Source organism: Petaurus breviceps, unplaced genomic scaffold (genome assembly GCF_028583685.1).
Source record: "Petaurus breviceps papuanus isolate PSGF00001 unplaced genomic scaffold, PetGlider_PUasm1.0 90823, whole genome shotgun sequence".
Taxonomy (NCBI): Eukaryota; Metazoa; Chordata; class Mammalia; order Diprotodontia; family Petauridae; genus Petaurus; species Petaurus breviceps.
The window spans coordinates 7,523,572-7,544,758 of NW_027187352.1; the positions used below are offsets into that span (position 1 = coordinate 7,523,572).

Here is a 21,187-nt window from a genome sequence, read left to right on the forward strand (position 1 = left end):
GAAAGCAGGCGATTTCCTATTACTGAAGCTAAGACTGGCTGACTGACTCACTACTTGTTGAGTAAACTATAGAGAGAATTCTGTTTCAGGTATGAATTGAATAGATAGCTTGCATCAGGGAAAGCATGTGCTTCCCCACTTCAGGGAAGCAAAAAAAAAAGGCAACCATCAAAACCAGAAGCAGTGAGAAGAAGGAAAACATAGTTCTCGACCCTATCACCCTTGGTTCTTTAAATGATCATTTTCCTCCTGGATTGGGAGGAAAAATAGTAATTCAGAAAGATTAAAAAGGATTGCATGAGTGCCATTTACATTGCCTAATTTCCTCCAGGAAAAGGGAATTCATAGCAACCATAGGTTGCCTTCCTATAAAAAACATAAAACTCTTCCCAGAGATGCCACTGTTTTTTCTAGAATGCATTTATTGGGCATCTGTGTTGTATTAGATGCAAGAAAGCCCTTGAACTAGACAGTTTTAGCACGTTCCAAGCTCTTTATGAGCCAACTGTGTGCTATGGCAGCAAAAAAAACTTTATATAATCTAAGACTACATGGATAGGATCCTAGTGTCCAAAATGAGGTAAACAGTAGCTGTCTCCATTCAGTGCCGGTCACATGCCATCTAAAATAACACTTCATTAACCTTAGTTTAGGATATCACATTTTAGGAGAGACATTGACAAGCTAGATCTTGTCCAGATGAGAGTGATCAAGATGGTAAAGTATCTAAGATCATGTATGTCATGGATGGATTTTAGCTTTTGTTCAGTCATTTCAGTTGTGTCCAATTCTTTGTTACTACATTGGGATTTTCTTGACAGAGATACTGGAGTGGTTTGCCATTTCCTTCTCTAGTTCATTTTACAGAGAAGAAAACTAAGGCAAACAGAGTGAAGTGATTTGCTCAGGGTCATGCTGCTGCTAAGTGTCTGAGGCCAAATTTGAACTCAGGAAGGTGAGTCTTGCTGACTCCAAACCCAACAAAGTACTCTATCCACTGTGCCACCTAGCTGCCACATGAATGGATTCATTGTTTTTCAAAAGTAGTATCAGGCAGCTTACACTTGATACAAAAACTGTGTTGAACCAAATTTCTCAAATTCATTAATTCAGGGCTGAAAGGTTATCTAGTTCTAATCCCATATTTTACAAAGAAGAAAATAGATCCAGAAAGATAAAGTTATTTGCTCAAGATCACACAGCAAGTTAATGGCAGGACAAAGGCTAAAATTGTAGGTTGTCAGACTCCCACTTTAATTTAAATGAAAACAAATAGTCTTTCCCCTTTATTGTAGAGTTGATAAAACTAGGACCAAAAGAAGGGAAGTGCCTTATTTACCAAAGTCGGACATTAAATCATGGAGCCAAAATTCAAACTCAGATCTTTTGACCCAAAGATCAATACTCTTCCTTCTTTGTCTGGATTTTTCATCTAACCTGAATTACCCCCAGAGGGACTAAAGTCAGGATTGAGAAACAAATAGCATTTGTAAGAAAGAATATGGAGTGGCTTGTGAATGAAGATTGGATTGTTGGACCTTTTATGATGGGCTGAATTAATGCATGTTTCTTTTAACTCTTTGCAGGTTTACCTAAAAGTTAAAGAACCTATATTCCACCAGGTAAGTCTTTTCTTCCCTCTCAGTTCTTGATTATTTAATACAAGAGCCTGAATTTTCTTTTTTCAGCCACTTATGTTTTTATTTATACATTTGTATACATATTATGTGTAAATACACTGAGATTCTCAACATTGGCATCATCTATGACTTCTCTTTTTATTCACCCTCTATATTTAATCTTTTGCCAAATCTTGTCATTTTTTGCCTTCACAACATTTCTTCCTACAACTAATGCCTCCCCAGAGGCGTTTACCCTGGGCATATCTTGTTAATATATAATATTTATATATTGTCTCTGCAATTAGAAAGTGAGCTCCTTGAGGGCAGGAATTGCTTTTGCCTCTTTTTGTATTTCCAGTGCTTAGCATAGTGACTGGCCACAGTATGGGCTTCAATATCTATTGCTCATGTTCTTGATCATAATCATGATTATGATGGTGAAAATACAGTTATAAAAATGAAATTTTATTGCGAAGACATAGGGAGAACTTTCTGGGTAAAGGAATATTATAGTAAATCCCTTTAAAGTACAATTTTTTTCCTCCCCTCCACTTTTTGTTCTGAAAGTTTAAATTTTTGTGTATTAAGTTTAAAAGTGAAACACAATTCTATTTCCTTATCATTTTACTTGTACAGATCTTACCAGCATAGTACTTTTTTAGTCACTAAGAAAATAATCAGTAGTATAAACTTTATTGTTAATATGATTTCCATATTTTCATGCATCAGTGGTCAAGGTCTATTACTGCTTCCACCAGTGCAAATGGTATGGATAATTCTTTTTCATGTCTTTCCCTTGATTTTCCATAAAGAATCTACCTAATGCCTTGAAGGACATCTGATTCTGTTACTCTTATGAATACCATGATAAGACTTAGAGGATCCATTTGTTTTTCTTTACCCTTGCTATTTGACTGGTCCACTTCACTTTATTTTACTTATACTTATGTTAGTCATGAATAATAACTCATATTTATAGAATAGAACTTTATACTTTCCAGTGTCCTTTCCTGTGAAACAGCCCTGTATAGGAGATAGTACAAGAATTCATATTCCTTCTTTACAGATGAGGTGGAGTGATTTGTTAAAAGTATCAAGCCAAGAAGCAGAAGTTTGAATAAACAGTGTCTTGACACTTTAGAAATGAGGACTGAAAAAGATGCACAATCTCTTTTCATATTTCTCTAGAATATTCCAGAAGAGTCTTTAGAGGGGGTGGGCTCCAATGTCATTGGAGCTCTTCAAACAGAGGCAAGATGACTGCTATGTTATGTGAGGTTAGGGATGTTATAGTTTGGGTCTGTGACCTACAACCCTTCTATAAATATGAGTACTTTGTTCTCTTCAGTTCACCCCAGTAACTAATGTCTCAGCCCAAATTCATATGTTTCCTATTAGTCAGAAATTATTGGTTAAAAATATATATTTCCAGCAAAACCCCCTGGTCTAATTTTGATTTAGTAAGAGAAGCCAGGGTCCAGTGTCCCCAGGTGTTCCTCACACTGTACACTCTAGGTACTGACTGGATGGAGGGGGAGAAGGGAAGGTAAGATGAGAAATGGAAGCAATGGTGCATTCCTTAGACCATGTGGAGAAGGCCAATATACATGCAGAAGGACATAGAAGCAAAGTGAGAGCTGAGTCTGTGGATTTAAAAAAGGTAAACTTCCAGGTACAAGATAAGAAAAACCTAGCTAGGCATGGCTAGTTCATGTGAAAAGAACTTGAGGGGTTTAGGAATTACAAGCTTCTTATGAGTCCACAGTTTGATATTAGAGCCAAAAACGTTTAAGACTGCATTATAGAAGTAGACTCCAGAATCAGGGAAATGACCCATCTGTAGTATTGTGTTCGGTTCTATGTACCACATTATAGGAGGAACATTTACACCTTAGAATGCATTCAGAAGAGGATGGCGAGGATGGGAAAGGGACTGAGATCATTCCACGTGAGAAAAAGTTGAAGGGCTGTTAAGCCTGAAGAATAAGAAACTTTTAAGGGAACGATAACTTTCTTCAAGTATTTTCAGGGCTTTCCAGTGGAAAAGAGATTAGACTTGTTCTGCTTGGTCTCAGTGGACATTTCTAGAGAAGACAATCTCAGGTTAATGTGAAGCAAAACTCAATAGTTAACTTGGCCCAGAAATGAACTGGACCACCTGAGGAGGTAGTGATGAATTTCTTATCAAAGGACATCTTCGAGAAGAAACTATTTCGTCACTTGTCAGGATTATAGCTCTGAGAGTCATTGAACTAGATGTCCTTTGAGGTGCCTTCTAAGCTCTGAAATTCCCAGATTCTGTTATCTACATTATACAGATGATAAATCTGAGTTTTAGAGAAAAAAAAGTGAATTTCCCAAGAGCACCCAGTAATTAAGTGGTAGAATCAAGATTCCAATCCCAATCTTAGATCCAAGCCCACCCCATCTGCTGCGATGTATAGAGCAGGCAGAGGTTTGGACATGGAAGCAGGAAGACCTAGGATCATAGAATCACAGATCTAGGTATGTAAGGGACCTGTGCAGCTATCTGTCCCAGGCCCCTCATTTTACAGAGGAGGGAACTAAAGCCGAGGGCAGTTAAGTTACTTAGCTGCTTAGTTAGTCACACAGATAGATAATAAGTGCCAAGAAGTTAGATTTGAATCCAGGTTCTTTAACTCCTGCTCTGTGTTCTTTCTGCTCTTCCGTGCTGCCTCCTCAGACACTGACCAACTGTGTGATTCTGGATAGGTCTGTTGATTCCAAATTTCACATTATATATACAGCGCCATACTATACTTGCTTTTGTATAGCAAAATGTCAGTCAAGGGCTGTTCCCCAGTCACGTGTACTCAGCAGATATTCATAGGTTGCCAGTAATTCTAGTACCTACACTTGAGCAAAATAAACACATCTGGAACATTGTATCCAGCTCCGAGCTTTGAATTTTATAAGGGACCTCAACAAGCTTTGTCATTTCTAGAAGAGGAATGAGCATGTTAGAGAGCAGACAGATGAGTCTGCTTGAAAGAATGGAAATGTTTACTGTGAATTGGGGAAGCGAGAACATGTAGCCTCAAGTATTTTAAGGGCTCACTCTGATCATCGGGAGCCAGTTTATGCCAGGTTTTTTTTTAATTGTGAACATTTATGTTGTGCTTTTTTTATTATGTGACTTAATTGATTCTTATAACAGTCCTGTGAAGTTGGTATTATAAGTATCATTGTACCCGTTTTTGTTGTTCAAGCGTTTCAGTTGTGTCCCACTCTTTATGACCTCATTTAGGATTTTCTTGGCAAAGATACTGGTGTGGTTTGCCATTTCCTACCTCTAGCTTTCTTTACAGATGAGGAAACTGAGGCAAACAGTCTTAAGTGACTTGTCTAGGGTCACACAGTAAGTTTCTAAGGTCATAGGTCAGAAATAGAATCAGCAATGGAAATTAAAACAGATTTCAGCTTAATATAAGAAAAAACTTCCTGACAATCAGAGCTATCCAGCAGTGAAATGGGCTATATGACAATCATATTGCCTTAAGAATATAGCCCTAGAGTGGGAAGGAACCTTCAAGGCCATCTATTCCAACCCTATCATTGTATAGATGAGGAAACTGAGGCCCCAAGAGGTTAAATGACCTTTGTAAAATCTCACAGGAAGCCAAGCAACTTAACATCTTGTGGCCTCAGTTTGCCCATCTGTAAAATTGAGATAATAATGGCACCTCCCTGCTAAGGTTGTTGTAAGGGTCAAATGAGATAAAACATATACATTATTTTGCAACTTGTAAAGTGCTGCATAAATGTTAATGTTATTATTCCAACACTTGTCCTCTCTGTACTTTACATTTGTTTTGTTTGTCACATGCTATTTTATTTGTAAAACAGGCAGGCAGGTATTATGACCTCCATCTTGCAGATGAGAACCCATATAATTAACTCTCACTTCTATAGGCTTTATAGTTTACACAGTTCTTTCCTAACATCAAACCTAGGAGGTAGGCAGTGCAAGTATTATTTTACAGATGAGAAAACTGAGGTGCATGAGATTATGTGCTTTGCTCAAGGATGTGGTTCATGTCTAAACTGAAGCTTAAACCCAGGTCTTCTTTCTAGTCCAGTGCTCTTTTAGCTCGTACCCAAGATCCTATTAGCAAGAGCCAGAAATCAGAAAAGGGGAAGAGTCGATGTTTATTTTCTTGGAAGAATGTAAGGGACCATAGAAATTCTCTTAGTTCAACTTCCTGACCCTATAAATGAGCATCAGAAAGATGAGGTAATTTGTTGCCTAAACTCACATTTCTGTATAATTCCAGTCTTTGAATTTTCAAACCAGAAAAGGTACTATACTAGAAATGAATGTTAACTGCACCATGGAGTGCTGTTTCTAGGGAAACTCCATTGACTTCCAGATCTCCATGAACTCTACTTCCAACTCCCCAAACCTTATATAAAAGCCAAAAAAAAGAAGTTAACCACTCCCCAGAAAACATCTATTATTTACCAAGAATATCTGTTATTTACTAAGTGTCAAATACCATATCACAGTGGTCTGAATTTTACTTTTTATAAGTCATATGGTGGGGATGTTACATGGAAAGGTTTATAGATACTGCCAAACTTCAATATTGTAGCACTATGGGACTTAGAACTGGGAGGAACCTAAGAGATCTTCCCCATTCATTTTGCAGTTGAAGAAACTAGGGCCCAGTTTCCCTAGTGAGGGGAAGGTGATTTTATAGATGCAAAAAATGAGAGGGGAGTGACTTTATCAAAAGTCCCAGAATGAGTTAGGAGCGAGGACAAGGGCAGGACTAGAACCCAATTCCAATTCTCAGGGCACTTTCCATTCTATCTCAACTAATTCAAAGTGCTGTTTATTGACAGAACAAAGTAAGAAATACTTTGAAACACAGATGCCTCAGAGGGAAGATCCATTTCCTGTCGAATAATGTAGAGCTGCCAAAATTTCCTCAGCACTTTATGTGTACTGACTTGATTATAGCTCAGCTCCCATATATGATATGGTTCTCTTGCCCTTTACCCAGATCAGACCATAGCTAGCTTGTGCTTAGGTCTTAGCACCGCATGTTTTGAAGGATATTGACAAACTGGAGCCTGACTAGGTCTTGAACTTGTGCCACAGTAAGATCAGTGGAAGGATTAGAAAATGTTCACTCTTAAGAAATGACTTAGAGATCATGACCAACAAAAATCACAAGTGTTTGAAGAACTCTTCTGGGAAAGACATTTGATTTTCTCAGCCCTGGAGCAAATACAAGCAATAGGGGTAAGTTACTGAGAGCCAGATTTGGATAGATGCAGATAAAGCTTCCTAACAGTTAGAACTGTCATGTAATATAATTGACTGCCAGGGGGCAGAGCCAAGATGGTGTAGTAGAAACAGGACTTCCGCAGGGCTCTGGCCTCCAACTCCTGTGATACACATAAAAATGACTCTAAACAAATTTTAGAGCTACAGAACCCACAAAGTGACAGAGAGAAACAAATCAGACTGGCAGAAAGGGTCCATCACAGCGCACTGGGAGCCTAGTGCAATCTCAACTGAGCCCACGGTTTTAGCCCCAGGGTGGCCCTGACCAGCCGCAGCTGGAGTGGACTTTGGGAGAGTGGATCGCCAGCAGCTGTAGCGGTTTCCAGACTTCTCAATCCACAAATTCCAAAGACAAAGTAAAAGATCAGTGTGGAACTTTGTTTGGAATAGGGAGAGCAGTCTGGCTGCTGCCCCTGGAGCAAGAGGCAGAGGAGGCGCAGTGGCTGCAGCCCCTGCCGTGTGGCTGCTTCCAGTGCTTCTGGACTGCAGATTACAGGGGGACGAAGCTACCATTCAGAGGGTAATCTCTTTTGCTTTGACCTGCTTGGATCCAGATTGCAGTCTTGGGTGGTGGTCCTGGAGTGTGTGAAGGCATGTGGGGGCTGTAGAGAGGGCACCCACCTAATAGCTCTGGAAGCTGCAAAAATCCCAGATAAAACAGATCCAAACAAATGAAAAAATAGAAGGCAGTATGAAATATCTCATTAGAAAAACCACTGACCTGGAAAATAGATCCAAGAGAGAGAATTTAAAAATTATTGGTCTGCCTGAAAAAAGAGCCTAGACATCATCTTTCAAGAAATTATCAAGCAAAATTGCCCTGATATTCTAGAACCAGAGGGCAAAATAGAAATTGAAAGAATTCACCAATCACCTTGAAAAAGATCCCAAAAAGAAAATTCCTAGGAATATTATAGCCAAATTCTAGAGTTCCCAGGTCAAGGATAAATACTGCAAGCATTCAGGAAGAAACAATTTGAGTATTGTGGAAACACAATCAGGATAACACAAGACCTAGCAGCTTCCACATTAAGGGATTGAAGGGCTTGGAATATGATATTCCAGAGGTCGGAGGAGCTAGGACTAAGACCACGAATCATCTACCCAGAAAAACTGAATATAATACTACAAGGAAAAATATGGTCATTCAATGAAATAGAGGGTTTTCAAGCATTTTTGATGAAAAAACCAGAGCTGAACAGAAAATTTGACTTTCAAATACAAGAAGCAAGAGAAGCATGAGAAGGTAAACAGGGGAAAAAGAAATCATAAGGAACTTATTGAAGTTGAACTATTTACATTCCTACATGGAAAAACAATAATTGTAACTCATAAGACTTTTCTCAGTATGAGGATAGCTTGCTATTTTGGGGTGGGGTAGGGGAAAGACAGGGAGAGAAAAATTGTAACACAAAATCTTGTGGAAATGACTGTTGAAAACTAAAAATAAATAAATTTAAAATTTGAAAAAAATATATAACCGACTGCCTAAGGAGTTAATGGGTTCCCCATCACAAGATACTTTCAAACAGAGACTGGATGCTCCCCTTTTTAAACTAGTTAGCCATTTGTATTGGGAGTGGGTGGGAGTAAATTACAGAAGAGGGCCAACTCAGATTCTTAATGTAAAAGAAGTCAGTTTTCCTGGATTATAGCAGCAGAACATATTTGGTAAAGGAAATACTAGAATATTTGTTTTAAGCACTTCACAGAATCACAGAATATTAAAGGTAGGAAGGATCTTCCAAGCCATTTAATCCAACCCTTTCATTGTAGGAGGGCCAGAGCAGTGAAATGATTTCCTTGTGGTCCTATTATAAAGTGGCAGAGCCAGGACTTTGGATTTTCTCATTTCAGAAGATGTGGTCTGCAATTCAAAATCTGTATAGCATCCCTACATAGTAATATGATCTGAAAGAGGAAGATCTGGAAACAGTTCATTTTAAAGCCTTGAAAACTGGTTTTACCCAGTTTAAGGATTTGGGTGAGTTATTGAGCTGAGAGGTTATTGATTAACAGGGAAGGAAACAAAAGCAGGAAGCTATACCATCAAAAATGTCTTTGGAATTTGCCCTTTAATTCTGCTTCAGCATGATATTATGTAGCACAGTTACCTTCCAAGACAATATTTAAGATTCAGAGCTTCATGGAGGAGAGATTTAGGTGTTCTTTGTGGCTCCCAAGGACAGAATTAGGATTGATGGGGAAGTTGTTTCAAGAAAGCAGATGCTGGCTCATTATAATGAATAATAGCTTTTGTTTCTTTGGCCCTTTATAGTTTGCAAAATACTTTCCTTATAACAACCCTATGAGATAGGAGAAAAATTATATCCATTTTACAGATGAGCACATTGAGTTTAGATGACTTGCACAAAGTCACACTGATAGAGCCAGGATTCCTTAAGTCTTTTGACTCCAAATTTGCTTTTCTTTTTGCTCTATTAAAAATAGTATCCTAACAATTAGAGAGACATCTGAAAGTGGAATAAGATATTTTCAAGCAGAGATTAGATTACTACTGTCCTTTGATAGAGGAGATTCATGCCTCAGAGAGAGACTAAAAAATCTATATGATCCTTCTTCAAGTATATTATTATTATTATTATTATTATTATTATTATTATTATTAGGTAGGTTTGGACTGGATCAGTGATTTCAAACTCAAATTGCATGTTAATTTTAAGTTTATAACCCTCTTCTATTTGTAAATTGCTAATATTTAAATATGTTTATGTTTTTGAAACAAAGGGACCAAAAACCAAATAATTTAACTTAGATAATATGACTTGGATCCCAAATCTTGGATGGCATGAGATATCTAGACTAGATACTCACTTAGGTCTCCTTCCAACTTTGATAATTCCATCATTTAATCCATAAAAATGTTGATGGGGCTTGTGAGTTTTTTTAGCCTCATTTCTATACTGTTAGAATCCATTTAAGATGCATAGAATCGTAAGATCCATTTATTTTAGAGTTGAGAGGGGTCTTCGAGATCATCTCATTCAATCCTGGCATTCTGAAGACTAGGAAATAGATGACAAGGAAATAAGTTGTTTAGGCTCATGCAGGTATTAAATTAAAGAGCCAGAATTTAAATTCAGGAGCATCCCACCATAACTCTAAGTCTCTTACCCTTTCCTTTTGCTATAGTGTCTTTTTTTTTGCAGGGTCAAAAATATGAATGTGAAGTGGTAGGATGTAAGGAACAAGAGTTTACCAAGGGCTCACTATGTGCCAGACACTGCTAAATGCTGTACAAATATCTCATTTGATCCTCACGACAGCATACAGCTGAGCAATAGGTGCTTTTATTATCTCCATTTTACCGTTGAGGAAACTGCAGTAAAGAGAGATTAAAGGACTTCCCAAGGGTCACAGAGTTATTAAGTATCTGGATTTGAACTCAGTCCAGGCCCAGCATTATATCCACTGTTCCATCTAGAGGCCAGGCTAGTGTAAAAAGTAATTAAAGACAACGTAAGGAATAGCTCAGTGTAAGCATATAAACCTTTAGGTTTAAAGATTTCCTTAGCTCAACAGGTTGTTGAAGCCTAGAATGATTTAGCTAATAGAAACCTTAGCACAAAGAATATGAGAACAGGAAAAGATTTTAGAGCATAAAATATTAGTTTGTGAAACATTAGTGCTAGAAGGAACATTAGAATTCAAAATATTATAACAAAAGAGTAGTGGGGCAGGGAGAAAGAGAGAGAGAAGTAGCATTGGTGGTGGTGGTAGTAGTAGTAGTCTTGGATTTGGGATCAGAAGACTGGACTTCGAGTCCTAGGTTTGCTACTTACTGCCTCTGTGACTTAAGTTAACTCTCTCTCTCTCTCTGGGCTTCATCTGTAAAACAAGGGTACAGAACTAGAATCTAGTCACTAGATTCTTTGTAAGCTCCTAACTTTAAATTCTACATAATCTATGTTTTTTTTTTCAATGTAAACTTCAAATACAAATCATTGATGACCACCCCATAGGACATCTGAAATTAGTTACATGAAATAAGGTAACATAATCAAATAATATCACCTCTGTTTACCTGTTGTAGCTTGGATGGCCTGCTTGGTACAGTGGATGTGGTGTAGTCTTAGAGTTGAGAAATCTGGGTTTGAATTCCAGATCCAACATTCACTACTAGTTCTTTGGCCAAGGAACAAGTCACTAGATTTCAAATCCTTAATTTCTTTATCTCTAAAATGGAAACATGGGGCAGCTAGGTGGCACAGTGAATAGAGCACCGGCCCTGGAGTCAGGAGGATCTGAGTTCTGATCCGGCCTCAGACACTTGACACACTTACTAGTGATGTGACTTTGGGCAGATCACAACCCCAACTGCCCTCCAAAAATAAAAAAAATGTTAATTAAAAAAATAAATAAAATGGAAACACTTTCACTACCAACCCCAAGAGTTATTATGAGAAAAGCACTTTTTGAACATTAGAGAACTATAGGAATAGAAGCTATTATTATAACATATAACCTTAAACAAAATGAGATGATCTGTAAGGTCTAGTTCTGATATTTTATGTTCCTTACTTATTTTTTATTTCTTTATCTGTCCCTTGAAGTCATGGCTGGAATTGCATTGAACAGAGTTCTTAAACATTTCAAAGTTGCTTATCTTTATACTGTTACTGGTATTCCGTAAGTTGTTCTAGTTCTGCTCACTTTACTCTGCATCAGTTTATACAAGTCTTCTGGGTTTCTCTGAAACTTTATAATAGTATTCCATTACATTAACATATTATTTTTTTTAACCTATTTCCCAGTTGCTTCCAGTTCTTTGTCACTGTAAAAAAGAGCTATTATATATTTTTGTACATAAAGGACATTTTCTTCTTTCTTTGTTCTCTTAGGGGGTATAAGGCCTAGTTAATAACTTTTAAGGCATAGTTCCAAATTGCTTTTTAGAATAACTAGAACAATTCACAACTCCACCAACAGGCATTAATGTGCCTATTTTCCCACAACCCTGCCAACTTTTGCCATTTTCCTGTTTTGTCAACTTTGCCAATCTGATAAGTGTGAGAACCTCAGAGTTCCATTAACTTAAATATCTCCAATTATTAATGATTTAGAGCACTTTATATGACTATTGGTGGCTTAGATTTCTTCATTTGAAAACTGTCATTGGGGTGGCTACAGTGAATAGAGCACCGGCCTTGAATTCAAGAGAATCTGAGTTCAAATCCAGCCTCAGACACTTAACAATTACTTGGGCAAGTCACTTAACCCCAATTGCCCTACCCTCCCCCCTCAAAAAAAAAAAAGTCAAACAGAGGACTTTATATTTGATCATGGAGTTATAATAGGAAGCCACTGTAGTTTATTGAGTGGGGGAATGACATGGTCACATTTGTAGGAAAATTATTTTGATAACTGAGTGGAAGTGGGACTTGAATGGGGAGAGACTTGAGGCAGGGACACCAACTATCAGGCAATTACAGTAGTCTAAATGTCAAGTGACAAAGGTCTTCACAGGGGTAATAGTAGTGTCACTGAAGAGAAAAGGACTATTAGAAGAGATGTTGTTAGTGTAGGTTGGAAAGGACTTGTGAAGAGATTGGTTATGTGAGGATGATAGAGAGTGAAGAGTCAAAGATGACACCGCAGCATCCAGCCTGGATGATTGGGAGGACGATGGTGCTACCTTTGGCACTATTAGGAAATTTTGGAAGAGGGGAGAGGTATCTTTGGAAAAGATAAAAACTACATCTATCTTCATGAATTTCAGTGACACACCAAAGGTAGCCTCATTGTGGACATTTTGCTTAGCTTTTATAGACTTCTTACCACCAAGTTCCAAGCTTGTTATAACATGTGTTAGCTTCTGTGCTAAGTTTGGAACACAAAAAAATAACACTATTAGGTGGCTCAGCCCTTAGGATAAATGCCCCTCATTAAGTTGCCAAATGCTTTGCAAGTGATGAATACCTTGTTCTTTGTGCAGGTGTCACATATATCCAACACTTTTAGAATATTGGAAATAAACCAGCTGGTGCTTTTCAAATATTTACCAGGCAGAGAGAAAAATAGAGGGTATTCTAGGCATAGTAGATAACATGAGCAGAGGAACAGAGCTAGGAAAACACAGGGCATGTTGGAAATGGAATAGGCTAATAGTGTAGTTTACCTAGAATACTGAGTATGAGGAAAGGAATAATAGGCTGAAAGGGAATGATTAGGCTGAAAAGAAAGAATGGTTTCAAATAATGGAAGCCTTGAATCCCAAAGGTGATTGAACTAAAAAACAAACAAAAAAAAATCTTAAGTTGACTCCGTCATCCCCTAAAGTTATCATCCTTTTTCTCTTTTCCTTTTCATTGTCAAACTCCTGGATTTGTCTATACTCATTGCCTCCTTTTCTTTATTTCATTCTAAGTTCTCAATATTTTGAAAATCTGGCTTCTGACCTAATTAAGAATGTTTTCTCCAAGTTATAACTCTTAACTGGGAAATCCAGTGAGCTTTTCTCAGTCCTTATCCTGCTTGATCTCCCCAAAGCGCTCCCTATTTTGGTACTGTTGACCACATCCTCTTCCAGGATACTCACTCTTCTGTAGCACTTTTCTCTCCTTACTTGACTGGCTGTTGCTTCTCAGTGTCCTTTGCTAAATCATCTTCCTCTCCTGTCCCCCAAGTATGAGCATCCCCAAGGCTCTGTCCTTAACCCTTTCATCTTCTCTTCATCTTATCCGCTCCCTTGGGTTCACTGGTCATCTTTTTGCAGATGACTTCTGTACATATTTTATTTGTATATTATTTATGCTTGTACATACAAAATCTAATCTATTTAGAAATCATCTGCATAACTATAGCAGAGAGTTGGTGCTTTAAAACTAGGAGCTCAGGGGAAAGATTACAATATATATCATATGCATATTACATATATATATACATATATATATATATCCACAGCATTACTCAGTACTCACTTCCTCATTGCTGGAGCACACAGTATGTGGGCCCTAGAGTACCCTTATTGATGTTCCCCAAAGATCTGTCTTGGGCCCTCTTCTTTGTACATTCTCAGTGATTTGAACTCACATGGGTTTAATTATCACCTCTATTGTAATGATTCTCAGGTCCATAATTCTAACCCCACTTTGTTCTGAACTTCAGTTCCACATCAAACTGGATGTCTTAGAAATCTCAAACTCAGCATGTCCAAAACCAAATTCATTATCCTTTCTTCCCACCACTCTTCTGAATTTCACTATTTCTGTTGAGTGTATCCCTATCTTCCCAGTACTCCACATTTGCAACCTCAGTGTTATCCTTCATACCTTCTTCTGACTGACCCCACCAAAGCCGTACCTTACTAGTTCTACCTCCCAACGTCTCTCAAATTAGTCTCCTTCTCTCCATTCATAGGTACCACCTTTTTTCCAAACACTCTCATCACTTTTGCCTGGACTATTGCAGTTGCTTTTTAGTTGATCTCCCCAGGTCAAGTCTCTAATTCATCCTTCACACAGCTGCAAAATACGCTTTCGTAACACAAAAATCTGACCATGTCACTCCCCTACTCAACATATTCCAATGGCACCCTATTATCTTAAGGACCAAATATAAATTCCTCTGGTATTTAAAGACCTTCAAAACCTGGCACCACCCTAGCTTTCTTTCCTGATTGCACATTGCTCCTCTCAAGGTACACTTGAATTCCAGCACATTGGCCTCTTATTGGTTCTCATATGGCACTTGTGCCCTGTGCCCAAAGTCTGGAATGAATATATACCCTCTTCACTTCTGTCTTTCAGAATCCCTAGCTCAGAGATTACCTTCTGCAGAAATCCTTTCCTTATCCCCTTTATTTCCTCCAAAAAATTGTTTTGTGTTGTCAATTTTGTGTATACCTATATATGTTATATATGTGCAGCCTTGCCAGACTATAAGCTTCTCTAGGTTTGTGACTATTTCATTCTTAATTTTGTATCCTAATCACCTAATACAATGCTTGGCACATAGAAGGTACTTTAAAATGCTCATTTATTGATTGATTGATTGATTGATTGATTGATTGGTGAACATCCCTGCTCATCATAATGTACCATGCAGGGGGAATGAGGGGAGGGCATATCCATAATCAGACACTGCTGTGTGCTTCCCAGAAACTTCTCTCCTGGATATATAGGGTGTCCCAAAAATCTTTAAGCTTTAATAGCTTAAAACTGAATGAAAGTTTTTGAGATACCCTCTATATTTCCAACTGATTCTAAGCAAATGCTTTCCTCACCACCATATGTAAACCAGTTCCACAAACAACAACTGCTTTCCATCTATCTAGTGCCCCTAAATAGTTCAGCAGAGGTTTTAACACCATCAGCTTTCACACCAGCTCTTTCCCTCAGTAAAGAGACCATCCAGTGGAGACATCCCCCATGTTTTACATAGCACCACCTGGCTCCCTTCCCTGTTTTACTGAGAGCACAAAAGATCATGTCCAAAAGGGAAGAGGGAATGGGAAACTTTGCCATACAAGGATTGGTTCAAGAGATTGTAGAAATTAAGAAGATGAGAAGATAGGAGTGTGATGGAGGAGGGTTGGTTATTATCACTACCATCTGACTTGCTTTTCTTGGCTCTAGAGAGTAGAAAGGCAGAGATTTTGGCCTTACATAAGTAAAAATGTCCTTAGTATAATTAGGGTTTTCCAAAAGTGGAATGAACTGTCTCTAAAGGTGATGAGTTTCCTTTCACTGCAAGTTGTATGGCAGAGACAGATGACCACCTTCTTAGAAATGTTGTAGAGGAGAAACTCTCTAACACCCCAGTAGGTCTTCATTTGGGAACCACTGCACCTCTAATTAGAAGAGGACCACAGCTGCTAGTGTCTGGAACAAACAACTGGACTGACCATTGTGCCTTCTTATCTCATGTGAAACAAATGTCTTAGAGATCCTGTAACAATAGCACTGCATATATTGGGTTGGGTTGGTTTTTTTTTTTTTTACAAAAAGAAAACACTGTAATGTGTTAGGTAATGTGGTAAATGAAGGTAAAAACCTTCACTTTTGCTAACCATACACATATTCATTGACTTGGAAGTATTGTAATCATATCTTCTTTCCATCTTTCTTATGTACACAGTGTTCAGTATGCATCCCTTTACCCACTAAATTCTTCTTTCCAAGCCTTGGGTTTTTGGAACATATGCCAATGAAGTTCTGACAAGTCCTTCCAGCCTGAAAGGCTTCAAGTCAGTGCAGGGTGGTGGTATGGTTGTCATTTGTCATGTGAAGATTAGCCTCACTAATCATCTCACTACATCAAAGCTCATTACCAGAAAGATTGTCATCAAGTTATAAAAGTTTTTGATCCTAGCAGTTCATGAAACAGATTCAAAAGTACAAAGTTGTCTTTAGTCCCATGTGATCCCTTTCTTCTGCCACAGAGGAGAGAGAGCGGCAGAAAGGGGGACCAAGAGCCCAGGAGCACTAAGACATAATTTTAAGCCATTCATTGTAACAGTAAACTGTTACTGTAGTCAGTAGGGGAGCTTTGTCCTCTATATGCAGGGGTACACCCTGCTGGAGGCCCTGAGCCACATTCATTTTGATACTCTCCATATAAATGAAACCAGAAGATAAAAAGATGCCACAGCTAAATGGAAAACTGTCTGAAAGTTTTTCTTGGTGAATTCAGTCAAAGACTTGGCAAAGTAGCGTTCTGCATTGTGTAAAATGTTTATTGGAGAATGACAAATTTTAACACTGCTTATTTGATTTAGACTTTGATACATTCTTAGAATTAGGCCAAAGCAAACATCCATCAATCCTTAACTCTCCTGACAAGTATGAATATTTCTGTTTGTAACAGGAACTGTATTTCTAGATTTATAGCTTCAAAGCCCATTACTGTCCCATTTTGGATATAGGAGGTAATTCAATTTTGAAATGCAATTTTATGTGAGTTGCCATGACTGTCTATTGTCCTAGGAGGCTAAAGTAGTAAGAAGAGTCAAAACTGTCATACAAAAGTCATTTGAAAGAAATGGGTATTTTTGAAGAAGAAGAGGGGTCAGACTAAATCATCTCTAAGAATTTTCCAGTTCTAAATTCTATGGTTCTATAGAGAAGAAAAACAAGACCTTCTAGTTAGCCCCCCAGTATGACAGGACTGAAACACAGCTATCTTCCCTAGAGCCAAAGTGTGAACATTTTAGAGATAAATATCACCAGAAATAACATTACTATTATAAAGAAACTGATTTTCAGATGAACTCTGAAGAGCTCTTAAAGAATTCTTATACTTTATCCCATCAAATTCTTTAATCTTTTGAGTGGAATAAGTAACTCCTTGTTTTCTGTACTTTTTCAGTCATCCTGACTGGTACAACTTAAATTAATGATTAAATAGCGTTAGCCATATAAAAATATATCACAAGTGAACAAAGAAACCAGCTAATTACAGCTTTCCTTTCTTATAGATGGATGGTTAAGTATTGATATACAAGCCCTCCAAACCCCATATCTCAATCAGCCACTAAATATTAGTTAAGCCGCTTCTATGTGCCAGGCATTGCACTAAGTGCTGAGGAACAAAAAGAATCAAGAGACAGTACCTGCCCTCCAGGAACTTACAGTCTTGTGAGGGAGAAGACATGCCAACAAATATATGCAAAGCAAGCTATATGCAGGGTAAATGGGAAATAATTGACTGAGGAAAGCTTTAGAATTAAGATGGATTGAGGAAAGCTTCCTATAGACGGTGGGATTTTAGTTGGGACTTAAAGGAAACCAAGGTGGTCAGTAGTCAGAGTGGAGAAAGGAGGAGGGAGAGCATTCCAGGCCTCGGGTGGGAGATTAAGATGAACCAAGAGAAGCAGTGTCTTGTGTGTGCCACAGCTAGGAGGTAGTGTCTCTGGATTGAAGAATTTATGTTGGGGGCAAGGTCTAAGAAGACTGGGAAAAGGTGGGAGGGGGCTAGGTTATGAAGGGCTTTAAATGGTAAATGGAGCATTTTGTGTTTCATCTGGAGGTAATAGGAAGCCACTAGAATTTCTTGCAGGAGAAGGGGGCTGATATGATCAGACCTAGTCAGAGAACTACTGTTTAAATCCCAGCTCTGCTACATACTGCCCATATGACTTTTGGCAAATCACTTAACCACTGTAGGTCTCAATTTTCTAATCTCTATGATAAGGGGTTACATCTCACTGGTCCCTTGTAGCTGTAAATCTGTGATCTTAAATCTGTCATATGTCCTGACTGGATTGGAGAGGAAAGAGGGGAGATCCTAGGGGCAGGGTCACCATTGGGCAATTGCATGGATTGATGATGGAGGAAATAGGTAAGAAAGGGGCGGCCAGGTAGCACAGCGAGTAAGAGTACCGACTGCAGTGTTGAGAAGACCTGGAGATCGAATCCCGGGCTCAGACACTTAGCACCCACCCAGAAACACCTGGCCGTGTAACCTTGAGCAAGTTACTTAACCCCTATTGCTTTAAAAAAAAAAAAAGAAATGGGTAAGAAAGATACTTGAAAGGAAGACTTGCCAGGCCTTGGTGACTGATTTGATATTTAGGATACAAGTGGAAGAGTGACATCTCTAAGGTTTCATTAAATAGTAAGATGGACTGCCAGAGAAGAACCTTCCCGGTGGAGTTAGGTAACTGACCAGAATTTTATAGATACAACGCTGCCTACAAAAGGATAAAATAAGGGCATTTTTGTGGAACATAGCCAATCATAGCTTTCTCCCCTCTCCTCTGAATTGTCTTCTCCCTGTCAAGAACCCCTGTACTTTTTTAAGCATTACAGCAGTTCACAGAGTAAAAGGATAAAAAACAGGCCAACCAACTCATTTTATAGGAGAAGAAACTAGCACTAGTGAACAGGACTTGTGGCTTAGTCTCTAGTACTATAGTCCTGAGTAAATCATATATCACCTCCCAGGGCCTCATTTTCTTCCTCTATAAAATGAAGAGGTTGAACACCTGGCTTTCTCACTAGTCATGTGGCCTCAGGGGCATCTGTTTTCCCTCTCTGAAACTGTTTAATCATCTATAAAATGGAAATGATATTGCTCACCCTACAACCCTCACAGAGATAGTGTGTAAATCAAATAAAACAATGTGCAAAGTGATTTATATTTGTAAAACTTTATAGAAGTTTTCTCTGTGATTATTGAAATGAAACCTAACACCATTGTCCAACATAAGTGTGATGAATTACCTATATTTGGCTATTGTCAAATGTACATCAGGTGGAACTGATTTAGCTTTAATTCTCTTTTCTCAAATGGTCTACTTGCTATGATTGGCATGGAGGAGTAATCAAAAGGACTGGAAATGCGTAACTATTGGGATAGAATACTTTAGCCAGAATGATGTTGAAGAATATGTTCACCTTGCTACAAAAAAACCTGTTTGTTCTCATTTAGGATACAGACTGTACTGAAATGATACTGTTTCTTGATAGTAGGAAATCACATCAACAAAATGGATCTTGCAGTTATTTGTCATACTTTTATATGACTTAAATATATATGTTTTCTCACTTATAAATATCTCTTCCATGAAATCACTGAACATAGGGACCTCAGAGCTAAGGTAACTTTACTGGTAAGGAAACTTAGTTAGACAACTTGCCCCAGGTCAGGATCACAGCATCATAGATTAGGAATTGGAAAAGGCCTCAGAGACTATCCCACCTGCCTGACCTAAACTGGAATAAGAAACCCTTGGGCAACAAGTAATATTCAATAAGGGGCTTTTTTTTAAGAACTCTAGAGAGAAAACTCCCTACTTCCCAAGTCAGACCATTTCACCTTTGGGTGGCTCTAATGTTAAGGAAACTTCTCCTGATATCAGATCTCAGTTTTCCTCTTGAACTCCTGCTTCTACTTCTGTCCTGTGAGGCCAAGAAGAATAAATTGAATCCCTTCAAATGTCTTCCTTAAGTCTTCTGTTCTATATTCCTAACATCTGTGGATGCTTTAAATAACAATAAGCAGTAATATATTAAATTTATCTGGTGCTTTTAAAGTTTACAAAACACTGCTTTATATACCTCACTTGATCCTCCCAACAAGAAAGAAAGAAACAAGCATTTAGTGCCTGTTAAGTTTACAAATATTAATGCTCATTTGATCCTTACAACAACCCTGGGAGGGAGGGTACTATTCTTATCTCCATTTTACAGCTGACAAACAGAAGCAGACTGAGGTTAAGTAACTTGGCCAGAGCCACACAGCTAACCAGTGTCTGAGGCCAGATTTGAACTCAGGTCTTCTTGACTCCTGGTCTAGCTTTCTTTCCACTGTGCCACCAGCTGCCATAACCACTCTCTAAGGTGGTACCATCTCTATTTTACAGATGAGGCAACTAAGACTCTGTAAGGTTAAGTGACTTATCTGTGGCCCACCCCAGGTCTTCCTAACTTTGAATCTAGTGCTCTTTCAACTTGAGTCATCACAGAGAATGATCTTGGAGCACTTGAATATCCCACCCTCCTCTGAGTGCTCTGTGGACTGACTCTTTCTGCCTCACCCTCAATACATTGGTGCTCTTAATGAATGCAGTTTATGATTTTAAGATTTTTGACTAACATGTAATGAATCTGATTCACATTGCGCTTTGAGAACTCAAACCTCCAGATCTTTCCCAGATGACTTTCTAGCCATAGATACCTCCCCATCTTGTATTTTCCAAGTTGAACTGTTTTAACCCAAGTGTAAAATTTTACAAAAGACTTTATTTTTCTCTATTAAATGTTATCTTACTACATTTGTTCCAGAGTTCTAACCTGTCAAGGTTTTTCTGCATGTTGATCCTCTAGTATAATGTGTTAGCTGTATGTGTTTTGTTTTTTTTTTCTTAAATCAGGACACTTGCTCTGCTCTAATCCTGTGATACCTATCAAGCTTCTCGTGACATTTCAAAGATCATTGATAGAAATTTAAATCACATCTTCCAGCTCTCTCAGTACTCAGGATTCATCTGGACCAGGTGTCCTGAACAAGGCAAGAGAGGTGTTCTCTTTCTTTTTCCCTGCTTTTTCTTGGGAATCAACTCATAGTTCTCATGATTGTCCCTTTTTGTTCTTTCCAGCAGTAAAGACAGAATTGAAGTGATAATGGTTCCAGAACTGGAGGGGAGGAAGGGGTACATGTGTCCAGGCAAGAAGATATTGAGGGAATTAAATGAAACATGGTCAGAGGCAGACCTAGATTTAATGGTTATTGTGAGGCAGTGTATCAGCAATGCCATATTCACAATGCCTATAGAGATTACAAATAT

General features: G+C 38.3%; 1 protein-coding gene across 5 annotated transcripts in view; it reads left to right on the forward strand.

Moving 5' to 3' along the window:
• Positions 1 to 21,187, forward strand: part of ACER3 (alkaline ceramidase 3) — a 205,150-nt gene that overhangs the window by 160,077 nt on the left and 23,886 nt on the right. For all 5 annotated transcript variants that reach the window (XM_069070901.1, XM_069070905.1, XM_069070903.1 and 2 more), the window contains one exon: positions 1,587 to 1,622. In XM_069070901.1, coding sequence (XP_068927002.1) covers positions 1,587 to 1,622 — 36 coding nt within the window. The remainder of the gene's footprint in view (positions 1 to 1,586; positions 1,623 to 21,187) is intronic.